Consider the following 19,663-nt stretch of genomic DNA (forward strand, 5'->3'; position numbering starts at 1 on the left):
GCGCTTTAACTTGGATCTGCATTGGTTGACTGCGTTTTCCGGATTTGACACACAAAAAGTTAAAAAAATTCCAAAAAAACATTTTTTCCAGCTTATCGTATGAAAGTGAAACATGTGGTAAGTTTATCGCACAGTAGTTAATATTGAATGGTGCCATGTACAAAATCCTTCCTGGCTCTATTTGTTTTGTTGTTGGTAATTTTCACTAGTTGCGGTTTGATTCGGAATCCAGATTTACGGATTTGAGGTACAGCGCAGTCAGTTTGGTTTGAAGATCCCAACCTTACTTCCGCAAACTCACATCCTGATTGAAGGAACCTTCAACCTGTTGATGTATGAGTGGTCAAACTTACCTGCATGACAGAAACGATAAAATGTTTTATTAGCAGATAAATTACGGTAACACAATAAGCGAACACCGTTCGTGTTGGAGCGCCGCGATGGGTACTGAAGATCAGAATACTCAGAGCCGTGATAATTCCCAGCTGAATATCGCGGAGATTTTCCACGCGCTCAACCTTTGCACATCGTCCCTGGATCCTGAGAGTGTTCGTGCCGGGGAACAGAAACTCCAGGATTATCGCAACCATGCGCAATTTCTGCCGGCACTCGCCACCATCGTCTCCGATGCAAGCACCAATGATACAGTACGCACACTGGCGGCCATTGTTTTCAAGAGCTCGATCGAGCGATTCTGGCGCAGCGGTCCTCTTATGCTGCAGGAGCGCGACAAGCGAGCTTTGCGCAGTCTGATGTTTGCTTCCTGTTTCCAGCAGCAGTGCATCGCTGTAAGTTTCGTTGCGCTGTATGCATTTATTTCATGTTTTTCTGTGTTCTCAGTTATGGCCCGCATGTAATAAATTGCTGTATATTTGATTTCGCTGAATCATATTTGTGGTGCCGGAATGTTATAAAAATGAATTTTCTGGACGCAGACATTAAAGCAGCTGCTAGCGGTTATTGGAAAAATTGCCCGTTTTGATTTTCCACGGTCGTGGTCCACGCTGATCGAAGAAATCGGACAGAAGTTGGTGGAGGATAACCATGAAATCCAGTATCGTGCCATGCGTCTGCTGCACGAATGCACTCGTGAATTGGCGTGTAAACGACTGCCAGCTGATCGGAAGGCATTTCTTGAGGTTTGTGGATAGAATTATTTTTTATCTTGGTATTTTTTGAAGATTATGAACTTATTTAAAAAACGCAGATGTTACCTCGCTTTAGGTCTCTGGAAACATATTTCTTCCGGTTCTGGATTTGTTCCAGAATAATCTGGGCGTGGTTTTGAAAAGCCCCTGTGAAGCGCTTCCGAGCAATGCGATTTATGTGCAGAAAGCCTTGTACGCGGCGAAAGTTCTGCAAACATTGATGGTCAATGGAATTAAGGATCACAAAGCGTTTGGACCATATCGAAAATACTGGGATTTTGTCGGCGACACTAATCTGGTGTTCAGTTTATTTGATTACGCCTCGACAAGCGAGAATCTACTGCAGCGGCCCGATATCGTGGATGTCGCTTCTAATTTGCGGAAGATCGGTCATCGCATTCTACGAACGGTAAGAATTAATTCACAATTAGTGCAACAGAAAGTGTAAACTTGTTTATACCGCTGTTACGATACGGAAGATAGTGAATTCCAAATTTTTCAAAACTAATGTTGTCGTCTTTCGTTGATGATTTCCTGTTTTTGACTCCACTGGTTTTTATTTGCGTTATTATAGCTCTTGAACATGATGGAGGAGCATCCACTAGCAACATCTCAGTGTCTGGAGCGGTTGATGGTACAAGTAATTCCGATCGTTTTTGGAGATGTTGCCCGCTTCAACTTATCGGAGCGCGTGCTAGTGACTGCCATGAACATCATAAAGATTTTCCATTCGGAGCGAAGCTATCGTTCTGTTCGACTGGAAGGTTCGTATTGTTACTGTTGGGAATCTGGATGTGCGAAAGATAAAATTCAGAGTATGTGCAGATGGTCCAGAAACTGCGGATTTCATGCGGATTAGGGAAAATTGTTTTGGCTCTGCTAACGTGATACACATGGTGGACATGGTTATTACTCGATATTTACCGCTTTCTGAAGCCGATATTGATCGTTTGGAGCACGACACAGAGGATTTTTGTAAGTGTGCAAGTGTAGCGATGTAAATTTCCAATGGCAGCGCTGTAACTCCATTCCTTTTTTAAGGCAACGAAATCGAAGGTCACGAAAACTGGAAGTTCTGCGTACGTGCTGCTGCAGAAACCCTTCTTTCTGCATTGTGTTATTGCAATCCTGACGTTGGATCTCAAAAGTATGCAGGGTCTGAATTTTCGAATTTTTGCACTTTTCGCAGAGTCATGATCAACCCGTTCTATTTACATGTGGCTCTCATTGGTAAATTTTGTTGCAGAATTGTGGAACTGATAAAAAGCACTACGGTGGATACTGCCATGGCGCCAGTGATGCGGGAAGGCATATATTTTGCTGCTGGTTTAGCAGCTTTTCATCTGTTTGATTCATTGGATTTTGACTCACTTTTCAAACAAAATCTTTGGCAGGAATATCAGAACAAATCCCCTAGGTGAGTACATAGAAACTGTTATCCGAATACCGTCCGCAGTTTCAGTTTAACCGTTTCCACTTTGGGCGTTTGCGATTTTCCATTGAATGACTCTCTTAAGGTTAAGTTGGGCATGATTTCTTTATCGAAGCATTGTTTGCTGCTCAGTACATTGTAATGAGTGTATACCCTTATTTTTAGCAATATGATCATTCGTCGGCGAATTTTATGGCTTGTTGGAGAATGGTCTTCTGTTCGTCTGGCTAATGAATCTCGAGCTGTCATGTTCAAAATGATCGTAGATGGCCTTCAAAAATCTGAACATTTCGCTGTGCGGTTGATGGCCGCTCGTGTCATCAAGTCCACGGTGGACATCTTCGAGTTTCGTGTGGATGATATTATGCCGGCAGCCCCGGCTATCATTGAGGGTCTGCTAAGTCTATTGTCCGAATGCACATCGAATGACAGTCAAGTTGTTGTGCTCAATTCCCTAAATGTGACCTTGGAACGGCTGGAGTCCCATATCCAGCCGTTTGTTGGCCAGCTACTGCAGTGTCTCTCCGGATTGTGGCACAGCAGTGCAGAGAATCATTTGGTGCAGTGTGGGATTGTTACTGCGGTGCGAACAGCCGTCCGTGCTTTGCGCCATGATGCAGCGAAAATTGAGCCATTCGCGTGTGAACTCATTGCCCTCAGTACCGACTTAACCAATCCCGTGTCTGTCCATTTGATTACGGATGGACTGGAATTATGGAATAGTTTGATTCAGAATAGTGAGTTCTGTGGAGATTCGTTAAAAAAACTCTTAGTGGAGCGCCTGCCTGCCATGCTGGAGATTGCTTCTGAAAACAGGGAATTGGTTCGGGATGTAATTGATAACTATATGTTGTTGTGTCCGGAAGTATTCTTTACAGAGTTTTATGAAAAATTGATTGTCTGGGGTGCTGAGGAAGTCAACAAAGTAAAGGAAGAAGGCCTGGCCATAATCATCAAAATGCTGGATTTGAGTGTGCAGGTGTTTGATGCGGCGGCCATTCCCAAATTGGTGCCATTGCTCGTTGTGCTTATTTGTGATTTACCAACAGATGGCAATCGAGTTTTTGCGCTGAAAATGGGTTTACTTGCGCGCTGCATATACGCCAATTTTTCTGCGTTTTCCGCTGTATTCTCCGCAGTTGCCATTGAGAAGCATGCGCCGGATCCTGTCGATGTTTTCCATGCGTTTGTAAAAATATGGACTGATCAGATCACGTGGATTTCCAAGTTGGAGCGGACAAAATTGTGTGGTTTGGCGCTGATGCAAATGATGACAGCTGATCCCAAGTACGTACTGTGTGAAGATCATAAGTAATAGGATCGAGGATTATGCACCGCAGGTTCTTTCTGTCCATTTGAAAAGCAGGCATCGCTTTTTTGTAAAGTTTAAGACGACTTTGTATTCCACAAGCGAAGCATACGCGATATAACACCGCAGGTTTAAGAACGTATAAATTTGTCATGCGTTTTTGTTACTGTTTAGTCTTTTTTTGTTTTTCCTCAGGCTGATGGCTGTGCATTTTCCTGCTGTAAGTCTGGCGCTCGTCGACATCATGTCGCAGCTCTCAACCGGTGATGTCTACGGTGGAGACGCCCCTCGGGCAGATGGTGAAATTGATTTGCTAAATATTAGTCAGGATGAATCATTCTCCAATGAGAAACTGACCCATTCGCTGATGGCGACCGGAAGTTATGATGATTTGAGGAAGCACGACTTGAAAAATCGCAATATTTGTTATTCCATCGATATGGTTCGGTATCTCAAAGACAAATGGCGAGAATTGGCTGCCAAAACAGGAGATGCGTTTATTGCTAATTTATGGAAAATGCTAGATGTGGAAACCAAAGAAAAATTTCGCTACATTGTTTCCTGACTTGGATGATGGTGGACTAAATATTCCGGTATTCACAGGGAAACCGTGGTGGTTGCCTCTTGAAATGTTCTGACTTGTAAGGAGATGCACCGTTGCAGTTCTGTGCAGGTTTTAATGTGACAAAGAGTTCGATTTGATTTTAATGATTTACCAATTGTGAATTTATGGCAAACTGTTTCTTTACTTCTATATCTGAAATAACAAAAAATAACAAACAAAACCATGCGTTTCCTAAGCAGCCAGATTATTCCAAGGCACGGCTACTAATAACGAGATCTTGAGTTTTCGATACATAGAAATAAAACGGTAAAACAGAAAGTCCGGTGGTATACTCTAACGACGAAACCATGCAAAAACACGGTGATGCAGTCATTCAGTTCACAATTCACATTCGGATTTTTGGCAATCGAAGGGCAGCAAAAAACCATCTATTTGAGCGAGATATGTTTTTACATCTTTCTAAGCGAGCAAATATTGTTTGGCAGGATCCTTGCAGCTGCATCGTCAGTGCTCCTCTTTCCGCTATAATGAAGCACGGAATGCCTGAGTAGATCTGACATCTCCATCCGATAATAAATTTTCGTATTGCACTCTGCCTGCGTCATTGATAATCACAGCAGCATGCTTTGTCTGCGAGGCTTTCCATGTGATGAGCCTGAAAGAAACAGACTCCCATCAGTTTCTATCGTGCAACTACTTCGCAAACTAATATGATCGAAAAGATCCAAAAAGTACTAAGCCTCGATTATCTTGTTTTCTCTGTGCACACAACCCCTGTGTGGCTGTGCTCGTACCTGTCGGTATTAGGCTAGATATCGATAGCAAAATAATTTATATTTAATTGTTAATCAACACAAAATTTTCGTACTTAACTTCGTTAATTAACTTGCTACGGTAATGCAGTATAAACTATCGACATTCCACATCTGATAACTATTTTTAATTTGCAAAAAACGAAATCCAACATCGGCACGTACGAGTAGGAGATTACAAACAAAATTTAGTGCTTAAATCTGCCAATGGTACTCACTTGGCACAGAGTAGTGTAAGGTGTTCTCCCGCTCCATCGCAATATTGGGTAATGAGAATATGGAAGCGGCTAAAGAAAATCAGCCCCATTATTTCTATTGATTATATGGTAATGTTTGAATACAGTACTCGTGGAGAGAGGCCACAGGAGCACTCACTGTCGTCAAGCTGCAGAATGGACGGGCCCAACGGTCGGAAGTAGGGATGACGCATTGCGTCACCGGCAGTTATCCGCTGGCGCACATTATACTGCAAGCACACACAGAAAGTGTTAGACAAAATGGCAATTCAGGTCAATATCTTCGTTAAACAGGGATATAACATAAGAAACCAAGAAAGCAAATAATTACACAGAGAAAACGAGTGATCAGATCGAGGCCATCCAAGTCCAGTCGGGGAACCTGGTTGATGAGGGGCTGCGGCTCATAGAAGGGCAATCCCAGGGCTTTAAACTCCTCGCTTTCCTGGATATGGGGCCATTCGCCCTCCGTGGGTGTGCCCAACATCTTGAAGATTAAATGCATTTCATCTTCGGTTGTCGAGCCGGGAAACATTGGGCGACCAGTGGCCATTTCATAGAATATACATCCCACACCTAATCACAATGATCCATCACGGTCACCAACGTAAGTTATGTCAAAAAGGTGAGCCGTAGTGGCAGTAGATATCAAAGAAGCATCAAAGTGCGTTACAAATGCTTGCATCATAAATCTTACATCTGGTAATGCACGTAGTTAAGCTTTCTTTAAAATCTAGGCGACATGATCTAGAGCTATGCAGACTTCAGTTAACTACCAGGTAAAGTGATATTTTTTATTAAACGAAACAATACATAAAGTACGTTAGCTTATGAAGCCTAGAAAACTTGTCCTTTGTGTATTAACTATAAACTGAGCTGAAAGATCTGCACTACGCGTTAGATGCATCCAAAGTTGTTAGGAAAAATCAATCATCGAGAGGATGTGGTCGGAAGTGGTCTCATTACGGATATTAAAAGTACTGTGCGCACTACGCATTCATACCGCTTCTTCGAGGCTGGGTCGCTAAAGTGCCAGAACGGAAATAGCAGCAGACTTACCCCACATGTCAATGTGCGTCGTGTAATCTGTGGCGCCCAAAAGAATATCCGGCGGCCGATACCTATCATTTTAGCAATATTTGTTGGTATATTTCAGAAAACACCACGAGACAGTCGGTATTTAAACAGACGTATGGTATATCGCAAAATAAGGAATGCACCCTTATCGCGATGCTACGAGCATTCTATTGAGTTTTCCTTTTTAAAGGATTGGTCAAATAGTTATAGCAATAATCATACCCAATTCTAGCTTATGTTATTATTGTGGCTTTGGCGCGGTACCGTACATATATAATTATGTGCATATGCTAGTCTTGCAAAATTTTGGTATGTAACCATTGTTCTGTTCAGGTTTCGTTCCTGTGGTGCATCGTGAACTGTAAACTATGTTACTGTGTAGTAGTCAGAATAGCAACAGAATTATACTACAATATCCTCGTACATTATCTCAAAAACTTACCATAAGGTGACAACTTCATTGGAGAATGTTTTGGTTGGAACAGATTTCGCTCGGGCCAGTCCAAAATCGGCTAACTTTAGCTCGCCGCGATCACTAATCAATAAATTCTGCGGTTTCAAATCCCTGTGTAATACCTGCAAATTAATAATGTCTTTTATAGATCGGAATCGATCCGTAGTAGACAGCAAAATTGAAATTGTCAACGCCTGCACAATCAACACACTCACTCGACGTTTGTGGCAGTAATTCAGACCGCGCAGTAGTTGCAAGAGGAACAGCTGCAAATTGAAAAGGAGAATATTATATATTTTGTGTAAATGCTGAGAAGTAGGTCAATGGAGAGATGCTGAATTATAGAGTGAACGTAAATGCAAAATTAATCACATTATCCAGTCTCATTCATGGGAAACGTACTCGAATATTTTTGAGGTTGATGTAGTTGTTGTAGCGTTCCATATAAGATTTGAGATCGCTTTCCAAATATTCAAAGACTAGTACCAGCGACTTTTCGCTGTGGATAATGTCATGCAAGGTTACAATATTGGCGTGTCGAAGGTCGCGCAGCAAGGAAACTAAAACCATCACATATTGAGCACAACGACAAGTTTCCATTAAGTCTCATAAATAATTCTGGAAACAAAACTAGTGTCGAACCAGTTACTGCATTTCCGATCTAACAAGTGCAATCGGTTCATGTCGTTTGCAATAGCCAACGACATGAACGACATACACATTCTAGAATAAGCTCGTGTTGTATCGAAAGTTTTGTAAGGTGGCTAAAGAATAGCCGGTTAAAAGAAAAGAACTATAGTACAACTTAAAATATTCTCTGTGTTATACTCGCATACATATTAACTCTATACGTTTTATATTAAAATTTAGTTGTAGTCGCTTACAAAGTTACGAGATGTTAAAAGTTTTTCTAAATCAGCAATAATGACTTCCTCAGGAAAAGGGTAAGATCGACAAAAACATAAGACGGATACAACAGTTTCTGAAAGACAAACTGGTGTGAAACCGGCAAGGAATAAAACAGCAACCGTTCGCGTAGCTACAAACACACTTAAAAAGGATATTCTTGCCGTCATTATTTTTTTACAAAACGCAATGTGAAACAAAAGGTCTTTTCTCTGAAAAGCTGTGAACAAGATCAGTTGAAAGGCATTAAGTGTTGTGTCCTGTCATGTGCGCCTGCTGATAAACCGCTTGATATATTTTTGTAGCTAACTTGTAAGCACAACATATGATATTCCAGTTGGTACGTTACGCAACGATTTGCATTGTGCCGGAAGGCTGCCAGCCATCGCTATAAATCCGTTTCCCTGGCAAGCAATATGGAAGAGAATGTCATGGACAAACAACTAACCTTCACGGATGGCCGTGCAGGGGGCACCCTCATCGTGCTCCAATCTGTAAAACAACAATGGCATATATATTAATGGCAATTATCGATTGATGCTGCTCCCGAGAATCCGCCAAGCCCCGTCCAACATGCAACCTACCTAATTTCTTTTAATGCCACAAGACCGTCGGTTAGGCGGCTTTTGCCTTTGTACACTGTAGCGTATGTTCCTTCGCCCAGTCGCTCCAGTTTGAGGTATGTTTCCAATTTGCCTGCAAATAACAAGCAGGCTTATTACATGATCGCGCTCCACTGGAGCATCTTAACACCAACCAATCTTATACTGGCACGACGTTAACCTTACCAAATCCCAGCTCAGATAAACTGGTGCGCCGTAGCTTGCGGGTCAGTGGACCATCCAATGGGCTGTCTGTAACAAATTGCTCTCTGACGACTTGGGATTCGTTACGAAAAAAAAAACAGTGTTGATCATCTGCTTCTCACTGCGCAGTGCGCATTACGCACCACATACTGACATCACTTAGTTTACTATAATAGCTCAGCCATCGTTCGGGAAGCTCGGAGACATTTCCGTTGAAAATAAATTCAAATCAGAAGAATCGTAACTATCGTGAACCATTTGTTCGATTTGTCATTGAAAAATCAAAATCGTCGTAATAAATATTCTAGCGGACGTTACATCAGCATGTTCTAAACATAAGGTAACAGACCTGGTCCAATGTGCCGAGCGATGAAACTTTCAGGAACATTCAGTTCTGCCGGTAAAGACAGACGCTTGGATATATCCTGAGCGTTCCACCGCCTGGCGTTATTACAAAGCCCCGGTGTTTCGGTTAACGATGTGTCACCATTCCGCAAAGTTCTGGGACGACGTCTCATTACGACATGCTCGGTGGAAATAGTGGTTGTATTTGGTGAGGACACAATTTCTTCCGAGCCTCCTGACAAACCCTCGCTTTCTCCATCGGAGCCATAAGGACACGGTGGATATTCGGGAACAACACCTAATGAGAAACAGGCAAAAGCTCATTTTCCCAAATCCATGTGAGAAAAATCAAATATCCCTGGATGAACGCTTTGTTTACGATGTACAAGTACAGTCTCAACGACAACGACAGCAGCAACAACAAAACGACCATATATAGTTTCTAGTGAAAAAAGATGAAAACGTTTTCAGTACTCATTGTTTTCTGAAGTCTTATACGCGGTAAAAGAATCAGAACTATTTCACAGAATTCAGGTTGTGAGAACTGAATTTTGCTGATGATATTGCAAATTTATACGAACACTAATTACCATTTAGCATTTGAACCGACCTAATGCTTTCCGGTCATATTTCTTCATTTCTAGTATATCACTTTCTGTGTCCTTTCTCACAATCTGGCGTAAGTTAAAAATGTATTTTACATTACTATTTTAGGAAAACAGCAGCAAATATGCAGCACTTCATACATCCAACTGGGCTAATTCTCAATGGATGTATAACACTGCATGTCGCATTCATAAGAGTGTACGCTCTGCAGTCATTCGGCACAATCAGGGTATCTCAACTCTCAAGGCTGCAGTTGCAGCGATACAAATTTTACGCTTTCATAAACATTTATCGCATCGATCCACACCAGCATCAGGCTTCTTCCAGCCCGAAAAAGGAGTGATTCTGATCGTCCTAAGCGTCAGGCTTATCAACTTAACGAACGAGTCAAGGATGACGCCAGTTTTTTATTGTATTAACGTAATCTGAATATTGCAAGGATGCCGCTCCAGTTGGCGACTGCTCGTGAACCGGAGTGAAAATACAGCTAAAGCTGCTAAACGCAGCATCTGATGCAATGAAGAGCCGAAATTTACATTTTAAATCAGTGCAAGTCTACCAGACAATATCTGCGTTCGCTCTTCGCACTCAAAATTCTTAACAATAACGTAGCAAAAAGTATTTACAACACCCGTCCTATGAAGTCAGAATACTTTCAACCACCTAGCTAGAAATAAGGACACTAAACAAGTAAGCTGCAAACAAGCAAGTAGCATCATGAATTTCGCAGAATTCTTCTCGTTTCCAGTGGTTATGCACAAAAATATCCATATAAACTTATTCTGCCCAATATCTGTATCCAGTATGCAGTGCTTCGTATTTCGATTATCTTTACAGACATACTGCTCAACATTTACGGGAGAATGTGCCGACACTAGAATGATTATTTACGAGTACTTTAGTAATTATTATAATTTCCCCCATTTAGCAAAATTTGAGCGTTTCCGGCTCCGTTTCACAGTTCGTTCGTTCTTTATATATTCCATACGAAACGCAAACGGCAAGCAGTTGGAAGATTTTCAGTAGATGAACCGCGCTCTTGTCATTCAAGAACAAACAATTACGCACGCAAACGACAAAAATAAACCGGCACGGAGTGCGCTGCAACATTGATGTCGCGTCGCATCACAAAATCCACGGCACATCTCCTTACTTTACGGAATTCAAAACCATGATCAATCCAAATGCGGCAAGAAGATCATACACGCATCGAAAGTATCAGCGAGAGCCAGTGCTCAGTCGTCCAGCAAATTTTTTATAACACTAATACTTTAAACATAATAATCAAAATATGGCGTTATCGGATTGTAACAAAAAGCATAGTGGCTTACATTAGGCACAAACTACACAAAGTGGGTAGAATTTAGAAATACAATGTCAAACACCATTTTCGCAATGTGCAGTAGAGGTTACTACAGTAATTAAATTAACGGATAACACTCCCACTATACGGAACCATAATCCTGTAATTTATTTTTAAATGCCTCGCTGTAAGTAATTTACAATTGTACACTTCAACTATGTAGCAGCAACCTGCAGGCATGCCTATTTATACACGCTATGGTGGTACAGGTTAATTCTTCGAAATTTTATTTTCCATTCCCAAAAATAAAATCTCGTGCCACGCAAACATACATGAAAGAAATATTACAATCATCACACCCAGAATTTCACGGTGTACGTAGTTGAATGCTGACCGAACACCAACGGAATTAACCGCAGGTTATAATATTTATACCCTTATCGCTTAGAACGCTGCGGAACCAACCTTACAGTACCACATGCATATATAACGATTAACGACTCACAAAAGTAAGAAGAACTGTTGCAGTGCAAGCTACAACCACACTAAATTTCGCAAATGACGCCGATTTCATTAAGAAAGAAAGCAGGAAGAGTGTAAAATGAGCATATAAGGTTTCGTTTTAATGAATGGTCTCCTGAACAAACATCATGGGAGCCTGGAGGATATTTCAGCAGACGTGAATACTGCCCCGCGACAAGCTTCGAATGACGACTGGGATATGTGTCCCGACGGTCAATCTCTTTGCATGTGCAAACACAAATTTACGAGCAAGTATATGATTATTTTTCATATACAGTAAAACCAATCATACCGCTCTCTTCAAACTGAAGCCCCTTTAAACTGATGATTATTAAAAGGTACTTACTCAAATTGGTTACGACACTCTGTGAGGGTCGCACGATCCGGTGCAATAAACTCCGCGATTTGACGATTCTGTTACTTTGTGTTACCACTTCAATTTCGTTGACTCGTGTACAGGTAGAGGCGGTTGGTGCGGCAGCTGTTGCTGTTGTTGTTTTATTGATATTAAACATAGAGAGCCATTTTAAGGAAGCGTTCGCGAATCGTTTAGGTTGATTAGATAATTTTTGAAGCTGAGTAAACGATATCAGGCTCTGGCTCGTTGGTAACGCTGTGCGCGGCACGGATTGCTCTCGCGCTTCCTCGGAATCCACCATAATGCAAAAGGTGCGGGAATCACCGAGATAACTTTCCAAATCCTTTCCCGACCGGGCACTTAACTTACTGTCAATGTTTTGAGTAGTCATAAACAAATCAGACAAATATTCTGGGGAAGCGTTAGATGTTGCATTAATATGACTGCAGCTGGTGGAAAAACTGTCTCCAGTATAATATTAAGGTCTCCTTTGGAGTTCTGCACTGTGCAGACAGATGACTCTGTTAAACTGACATATGTCTACAGTGTCAGCTGCATGTGCCAGTCATTTACCAGTAGTACGCCAATGCCGAAAAAGCAGCACAACAAAAATCAATAAATATGAATCGGCGCATCGGAAAGTACTCGTATACTACAGCGTATATGTGACTAATCTGCAATGACCGGCAACGGGCAAAAGCAGATCTAGAGGCAACTGTATCTCAGAAACAGCTGACGCTAGCTAGCTCCAAGCCTTCAAAAACCTAATGCGATGTTCTCGGCGAGCTTTTCCGCTCGCCGCCTAAACATTACATAGCAGAACTCTAGCTTTCCACTTCAGTGTCTGAGCCGCAATCCACGCAGAAACCAAAACCTGCCAAACCAATCGTTACTTATACCGTTAATTCACAAATTTCTTAAGAATTTCCCGCGGCTTTAAGAACTTTGTTGCAGGGCGTATTGGTGAGAGCGCAATGGGAGCACGGCGTGCAGGGCCATTGATGTTTGCAAGTTCTTCCAAATTCAATGCAGACATCCAAACGCATAACAAAACATAAGACAGATACTTCTACTTGTACCGTTGTACCTAATATAATACTCGAGTTCGTAATTGAAGCCTCGTATGCAATATACGCCCACTTCATTGCTTTATGATGAATTCACTTTCATCCCTGAAATGGGTACGGTGATACACGATCCCTGCGCACCGACGATCCCTTCCGAAATCCCAACCACAATTTCAGAGGAAATGAGCGTATCTGCGCATCCTAATTTCCGTCTGCCATGATCCTAGCATACTTAATTTTTCGCTGAAGATTTTTGAAAAGTTGAGTTCTCACCAATGCATATTAAGACGTTGCGCGCGACTATTAGCGCGTAATGTTATGCACTACGTAGAGAATATATTCGGATTAGTTATTGAGGAAGTGGACTCACAGACAATCAAATTATTCTTCTGCAAGCAAGCGCCGCAACAGTAGCGCTCCACTTCTTATGATATAAAGTACTCGTATGGATTTTGGAGTAACAAAACAACCGCATCCAGGATTTTGCTCTATACCGGGCCTTGCTATCCGCACGACCGAACTTACCGGTACTCGTACAGTTTCCCACAGTCAATAACGAAAATAAATGACATAAACTAATAAATCATAAACTAAGAAATAAACTAAGACATAAACTATGAAATCTTTAAACTAATACTGTATCGATTTTGTATAAAGAGGTGTACCGTGTGCAATAAGACGGCATTTCGTCTGCCATAATTATGCAATTGCCTTGTACAGTATTTACGAGTATATCGCTGTACATAAGTGCAACATACATAAGTGCACGTATATCGCTGTACATAAGTTTTCATTTTACGTATGTCACAACACATTTCTATGAAGCAGACAAAAATGAAGCGCTCTGGTCTAGAAGAAGCGCGCTTCGGAAGCAGACAAAAATGAAGCGCGCTTCTATGAAGCGCTCTGGTCTTGCAGACAAAAATTTCTGTCGCAAGGTGTACGAAGTCAAAATCTGAAAAGCCATAGCACGTTATAAAACGAGCACATTAAGTGCTTAAAGAGCTACATATTTAGGTACGTAACAGTTTTCCCTATTATCTTGTAATACAGGCGGTTTGTCAGCTGTTATTAGTGTTCAGTTTAATATGAAATGCTCAACAAACCATTGTCCAAACAAACCATCAATTCTTTTGCAACTTTGAATGAAGCCTTAACTATCCAACAACCTGAACTTCGGGCTCGCAAACGAGACACTAACGTCCAAGAATACTAACGTCCAAGAATTAAATGAGCATTTAAACTCGTGTCCGTTGTGCTAAAAATGTCACCCCAACAGGAGCTAACGTCTAGCATCCTTTCCCTTTTTGGCACACCCACTGCTGCGGATAACGAGAGGGATCCGCATCAGTTGCTAATCCACTCAACGCGGAAATTTTCGACTACACATAATGTCCACATTCAAGTGCAAATCTTCATGACTGGTTCTGATTTGGTCAGTTAGAGGACTTCCAAATTGCTATATCAGACTGTCTAATGAGCACTTTTTTAACCAGTGTCTCAATATTAACCCGAAAATGTCCACGCATAAAAATCCCATGTAACTTTTCCCGTTCAGGTTTTTGCTCCAATGCGGCTCTTCCATAGGTCTGCCCTGCATCGAATAGAAAACGGCAAAACGCATCGATTTTTTCCGACCTGACCACAGTAAAAACATTTTATATAAAGAAGTACTCTGTCTGTGTACTTCACATAAAATTCAGGGTTTTTATGGTTGGTCTCTTTTAAGAAGTCTCCAGAATGTCGTACAATTTTGCGAATCTTGATGTCAAGAAAAACAAGATACTTAAGACAGATTTACGAAATATTCGCAGAAGGAGAACTCAGATTATTAACATTTTTTGATCACAAGTAAATGAAAGGTGGGTATGTGTATTATAACTATATGTGGAAATGACGCGACTGTAATACAGAAAACAATCGCTTTAATAAAATTGCCATCCAGAATGATGGTTCTCTGCGAATTACCACACAAATACTAAAGTTAATAATAATAATAAAAACAGCATCTCTGATGTACCAGATTTACGCGCTTACAACCGCGATGCACTATATTTTTACGTGCTAGAAACCGCGCACGCCGGCAGTTTTTTGTTACAGGCTCAAACTACCAGACTGTCACTGCAAAGTCCAAACCATAAATTTCACGCCAGAATGCACGGTGTACTCGTGGTTTTGTGGAATCATAGTAAAATAGTTCCACTACGAACAAAGTCCGACCACATGGACGGCGAATGTTTTTATTTACACCGAACCCCTGCTCATAGTCTGACCCGGTTACAATGGAAGTAACCCAGGTCGCTGTCAGCGTCTCATCATTTTGCAAGCATGACCAAATTCGATCAAGAACGATAAATAAGTCGCTCCAGTCAAAAGAGAACTACCGCACAATAAACAACACTCACTGTACGAGGGCCAAGCACAGAGCAAGGGAAAACATATTATATTTTCATAAAATTATTCTATTGCCACAAAAACATTTCTGGTTAGCCACAATAGCTTACCGTTTTCCCGGGAACGGTGATCACCGAAATGCATGTGGCTAACATGGAAAGTGGTGGTTGTTACTTCTTCCTCCACTCTGTTCTCTCGGCTGTAAAGAGCCGCTTTCAATCGTCGTCGCAACCGTTTCATTTTCGTAACCTACGATAATGGCAAAGCGGATTACGGGCAGTGACATCATGAACAAGCAGATAATTGTCAATTCAGAAAACTCAGGTGAATATTTTCCGGCAAACATACAAACATTCCAAATTTCTGACAAATAATTTACTCTATCTCAAACTCTTTGGTACTGCAATAAGACTGCAAATTACAAAACAAAATCACACCCGAAAAACATGCGACGGCGCTATCCATGGACACCTTTTATGCATACTGTAACTCAAGAACTATGTCTATCTCACTACACCAACGGCACTGCATGACTCGATTCCTGGTACATAACGCGCCATAAGAGTATTTATTTATCTAGGTGAACGTGCAAATATTTCAGAAAATTGCTGCAAAAACTAGTATTATGCGTTATGCAGCAGATGGCTCGTCCCTGCATTAGTTAACCAAAACACTGTAAAAAGCAAGCAACACATGGTTAAATACAATATCATACAATAACTCATCTTACAAAAAATTAAAATAAGAGTAAATAACAATCACATGCAGTTATATATAATTATCTTGATATATATATATCCACGCACTGACCAGCAGACCGGAGCAGTCGAAAATACACATAAACAAATTTGTGTTAAGAAACACTATCTGATTATATACCTGTTTTTGTAAACCGACATTAAAACCAAAAAAACAAAATCTGTAAGTTTTAGTACCAGTAGCATCCAACAGGCTCAGATATTTGCAGCAATTCGAAACGAAAAAAATGCAGGGATAACAACTGCAGATAATCCTTCCGAAAACTGTACGCGAAGTATTTTTCAAATTCTCATGTAGTGTCATGTGCGATAAAAAGGTCGACTGATATGAGAGGCCTTTCTGTTTGAGCTCAGAAAATACGTGATACACTTTTCCCAGTCATCAACCGATAAGAGCAGCTTGTCAAACAACGAAGCATCGGCACTGCGAGGTCCAGTGACTTCAGCCAGAGGAAAAGTTGGATACAGTCAAACATGCCCAACGTCAATGTCACACGATTACATATCATCCAAATTGACGGAATGGCCTATAAATCATGTAATTTCAATTTCGCTGCATAGAGAATGCCGTACAATCATATCGTTAACGCTCTAGAGAAGCCATGGCCAACATAGCATCCCTGTTCCTGTGGAATTTTAAATGCAACCAGGAATCGGATAGCTTACTTAATGCGTAACCTGGATTAACGTTAATATAACCGGCAGTGTCCTTAACGACGGCGAAGGATAATTGTGTACAATTCGTATGGCATGCTTCGCTCTTCGACGTACATAAGCTTCATTGACTGCCGGCTTTGAATTACCCAGAGGCCCTTTTTCATTACGGTTGACTTTTGCAATTAAAGGCATAATACTGACAATAAGCGCAGTTGCGCAGATGCTAGCTTGTCGCCTCGTTCACGGTCCGAGTTTTACCGGTTCAAAACAGTGTATTAGTGTATGCGTACCACATTGCAGTCTGCAATAAGCGTCATCAGACTGCCATCTAGGACGATATTAGCTGCTGTAATATATATGGGACTGATGCGAATTGTATAAGCATGACGAATCACGCACTGATTTGATCAGACAGATTCACTGAAACGTCAGATGGAAATCAGTTGCAATTAGACCAGCTGTTGATCGGATAACGCTCAATCATGACCGCTTGTCGACTAAACTTGCGCTGCTAATAAACGTTCGTAATGATCCAGGCTGCAGTAAACTGTATGTAACTACTACTGTATTCGTCATTTTAAGTTTATTTAATTCTTAATAATTAGTAATTGAGAAAATTTGATGAACTCAAGTCATTCACCTAATTAGCACATTTAGCACTTAATTAATTAGCAATCTGCTAATTGAATTTACCATGTATCACCTAATTAGCAAATTGACATGAAGAAAAAATTAATATTACATGTCATTAAGCGAAATTATTAATATGTTATTGTCCATCGTAGTGAATGGCACTGAAGGCAGATTCATTGCAGAATCACGCTCAAATTTACTACATGTATTTCAGTGAACATGTTTCAGTCATAGCGGAAAGATGAGTAACCGATGTAGCATCATACAAGCATGATATTTGACAGTAATTATAGCTAATATTCTGAATTATGCATGAGAACGAACACGAAGTGAAAAGGATGCAACAAAATACCAGTTTTATCCGTTAAGTCTAAACGTCCCTGTTAGTGTGTAACATACCTATCTATTCCATTTTACTGATTGTAGAAGACATGCGTGGCTTACAGCTTCGTGTAAAAGCAGAGGGAAACTGGTGTAGGCGGTACATAATTTTATCATAATAACATGTATCACTATGAGTTAGCTGATAATCTGTTATAATTAACACAACGTCTCATAATTATGTCTCAACGATATGTACGAGTATCGTCCGGTACAAGTAAAATTTGTTCAAACTTCAAGCCATCAAAGACAGTCTAACTTGCAAAGATCACCCCACTTCCGGTAAAGAAGTTAGCTTTAAAATCTGTTAAACAGTTAAGTCGGTTTTCATTGTCGAAAATGAGAATTTTCCACTTGATAGAAACGGCAAAAATCCAGCGTCATGCAAAGTACAGTATAGTACAAGGTTCAAGCATGTGGACGCGGAAACAAAATCCAGCAAAGTTTTTATTTAAGCCAACAAGCAATACTAATCTAATTATTTTCCGATAAATCGCCTCGAGAAGATCTTCGCTCGCAGTCCGCAAAGGTGCACAACGGCACAAGGCATCAATATATCGCATCTATAGTCACTCCCTGATGCATCATGCAATCTTAACACATGCAATAAGCTTCTGAACTGCATTTTCAAAACATAAACTGCACAAATGATAAAGTCAATGCTATGAAATGCTATATGTTTACAATCAACAGAAATGCTAAAAACTGCATTTAACCACCAAGGCTTACACTTCATGCATTTAGTGCCATACTGCCATTTATGCCGTGTCCACTTATTCCGAAGCATCAAAATTTTCTGCTATTTAGTTGCTGTATTATAATTATTGCATAACATGTTCCATGGACCATAACAGTTATTGTTTAACAGTTAAACTTTTTGATTTGGCTTTCCTAATAGGTTTAAGTCATTCGCTGACACGTACAAAATACATAGCCACAGAATATCAAAATGTTGTCTGCCTGCACAATTTCTCAATATTAATCAAAACTGCGTCCTTACAATACATAATTAGTTAATCTTACTGTTAGTTCTGACTTACACTTGCAGTCTACACTTGCTGTTCAGTGGAAACCACGGTGTGGATTTCTTCTGAAATCGCCAATTGCAGCTGCAGTAAACTGTCCTCACAGCCAGATATATCCATCAATTGAAAGTTGTGTTAGAGAAATTTTTTCACGTTCAAATGGCTACTATAAGCAAGTGCACAAAAACCATCATAATGCGGCAAATAACTGCAAAGTAATAGAACGCACTGAAAACGAAAAAAGGCAAGAAACCCTTCGAAAATAAATGCTTATGGCTCTAAAATTCTGGACTTTCTGGGGCCAGTTTATATTCGTTGGAACTTGGACGTGGTCGAAGTGGATAGTGGATACGCACATACTGTACTTATTACACTACAGTGCACTATTGTACAGTCTGTACATGTGTACAAGCTTGTCCGGTAATTTCCTACGTAAAGGTACAGCTAGCGCGAAGTTTGCGCATATAACGATGGCCACTTCACTACGTTCATCAAATTTCGTAAATGCGCACAGCAGTCAGGTTGTCGCTTACTGCACCGATCATTTTCTAGCCTCCTTCCGCGAGGCAGTACTATTATTCTCATAAAATTATGGCGTACGAAGCCACTCAGTCAAATGCAAGTTTACGTGTATGCGCGCCGTAGTGGTTTGTAACAAATTTGTAAATCGCTGTATGGATTGCGGACAAGCTTGTACAATACATTGGATTAATATGTGCGATGATTTTGATCTTTTTTATGCGCTGTATTTGCTGCAAGCTACAATGGAAAAGCGAATTCGACAAGGTGAAATCCGAATAAAGATGCTGGCATCTGAATAAAGAATTATAGAGAAAAGTGGTGTCCATTTTAATATTGTAACTTTTCAA

General features: G+C 40.7%; 2 protein-coding genes across 11 annotated transcripts; one reads left to right on the forward strand and one right to left on the reverse strand.

Moving 5' to 3' along the window:
• Positions 1 to 12: 12 nt before the first annotated feature.
• LOC129588199 (importin-11-like) lies at positions 13 to 4,679 on the forward strand. Of its 4 annotated transcripts, none has more exons than XM_055482339.1 (11): positions 13 to 117; positions 210 to 333; positions 387 to 788; positions 936 to 1,139; positions 1,225 to 1,557; positions 1,723 to 1,912; positions 1,974 to 2,123; positions 2,190 to 2,295; positions 2,395 to 2,565; positions 2,746 to 3,867; positions 4,085 to 4,679. In XM_055482339.1, exons 3-11 carry the CDS (start codon positions 441 to 443, stop codon positions 4,452 to 4,454), a joined length of 2,994 nt encoding a protein of 997 aa, XP_055338314.1. In that variant the 5' UTR covers positions 13 to 117; positions 210 to 333; positions 387 to 440; the 3' UTR covers positions 4,455 to 4,679. The 4 variants fall into 4 exon arrangements, with proteins under 4 accessions (XP_055338314.1, XP_055338313.1, XP_055338315.1 ...); XM_055482338.1 differs by having other exon boundaries at positions 390 to 788; XM_055482340.1 differs by having other exon boundaries at positions 45 to 333.
• Positions 4,587 to 19,129, reverse strand: LOC129588201 (cyclin-dependent kinase 18-like). 7 transcript variants are annotated; one of them, XM_055482353.1, is made up of 14 exons: positions 18,810 to 19,129; positions 15,451 to 15,589; positions 9,095 to 9,388; positions 8,728 to 8,793; positions 8,524 to 8,635; positions 8,388 to 8,431; positions 7,436 to 7,593; positions 7,249 to 7,299; positions 7,022 to 7,155; positions 6,562 to 6,623; positions 5,834 to 6,078; positions 5,642 to 5,732; positions 5,485 to 5,553; positions 4,587 to 5,109 (listed from the first exon to the last, which is right to left on the reverse strand). In XM_055482353.1, exons 2-14 carry the CDS (start codon positions 15,578 to 15,580, stop codon positions 5,066 to 5,068), a joined length of 1,500 nt encoding a protein of 499 aa, XP_055338328.1. In that variant the 5' UTR covers positions 15,581 to 15,589; positions 18,810 to 19,129; the 3' UTR covers positions 4,587 to 5,065. The 7 variants fall into 7 exon arrangements, with proteins under 7 accessions (XP_055338328.1, XP_055338326.1, XP_055338324.1 ...); XM_055482351.1 differs by lacking the exon at positions 18,810 to 19,129 and adding an exon at positions 16,276 to 16,956; XM_055482349.1 differs by lacking the exon at positions 18,810 to 19,129 and adding an exon at positions 16,220 to 16,956.
• Positions 19,130 to 19,663: the final 534 nt, after the last annotated feature.

Source organism: Paramacrobiotus metropolitanus, unplaced genomic scaffold, assembly GCF_019649055.1.
Source record: "Paramacrobiotus metropolitanus isolate TYO unplaced genomic scaffold, Prichtersi_v1.0 Parri_scaffold0000028, whole genome shotgun sequence".
Classification (NCBI taxonomy): Eukaryota; Metazoa; Tardigrada; class Eutardigrada; order Parachela; family Macrobiotidae; genus Paramacrobiotus; species Paramacrobiotus metropolitanus.

Excerpts from the sequence above, each read along its gene's own strand:
- LOC129588199 (XM_055482339.1), top strand. The coding sequence starts at position 441 with ATGGGTACTGAAGATCAGAATACTCAGAGCCGTGATAATTCCCAGCTG. Across the intron at positions 1,558-1,722 it reads GTCATCGCATTCTACGAACG|CTCTTGAACATGATGGAGGA; the intron begins GTAAGAATTAAT and ends GCGTTATTATAG. Across the intron at positions 1,913-1,973 it reads TCGTTCTGTTCGACTGGAAG|ATGGTCCAGAAACTGCGGAT; the intron begins GTTCGTATTGTT and ends GAGTATGTGCAG.
- LOC129588201 (XM_055482346.1), bottom strand. The coding sequence starts at position 12,270 with ATGACTACTCAAAACATTGACAGTAAGTTAAGTGCCCGGTCGGGAAAG. Across the intron at positions 8,794-9,094 it reads CGCTCGGCACATTGGACCAG|ACAGCCCATTGGATGGTCCA; the intron begins GTCTGTTACCTT and ends AATTTGTTACAG. Across the intron at positions 8,636-8,727 it reads TTTATCTGAGCTGGGATTTG|GCAAATTGGAAACATACCTC; the intron begins GTAAGGTTAACG and ends TGTTATTTGCAG.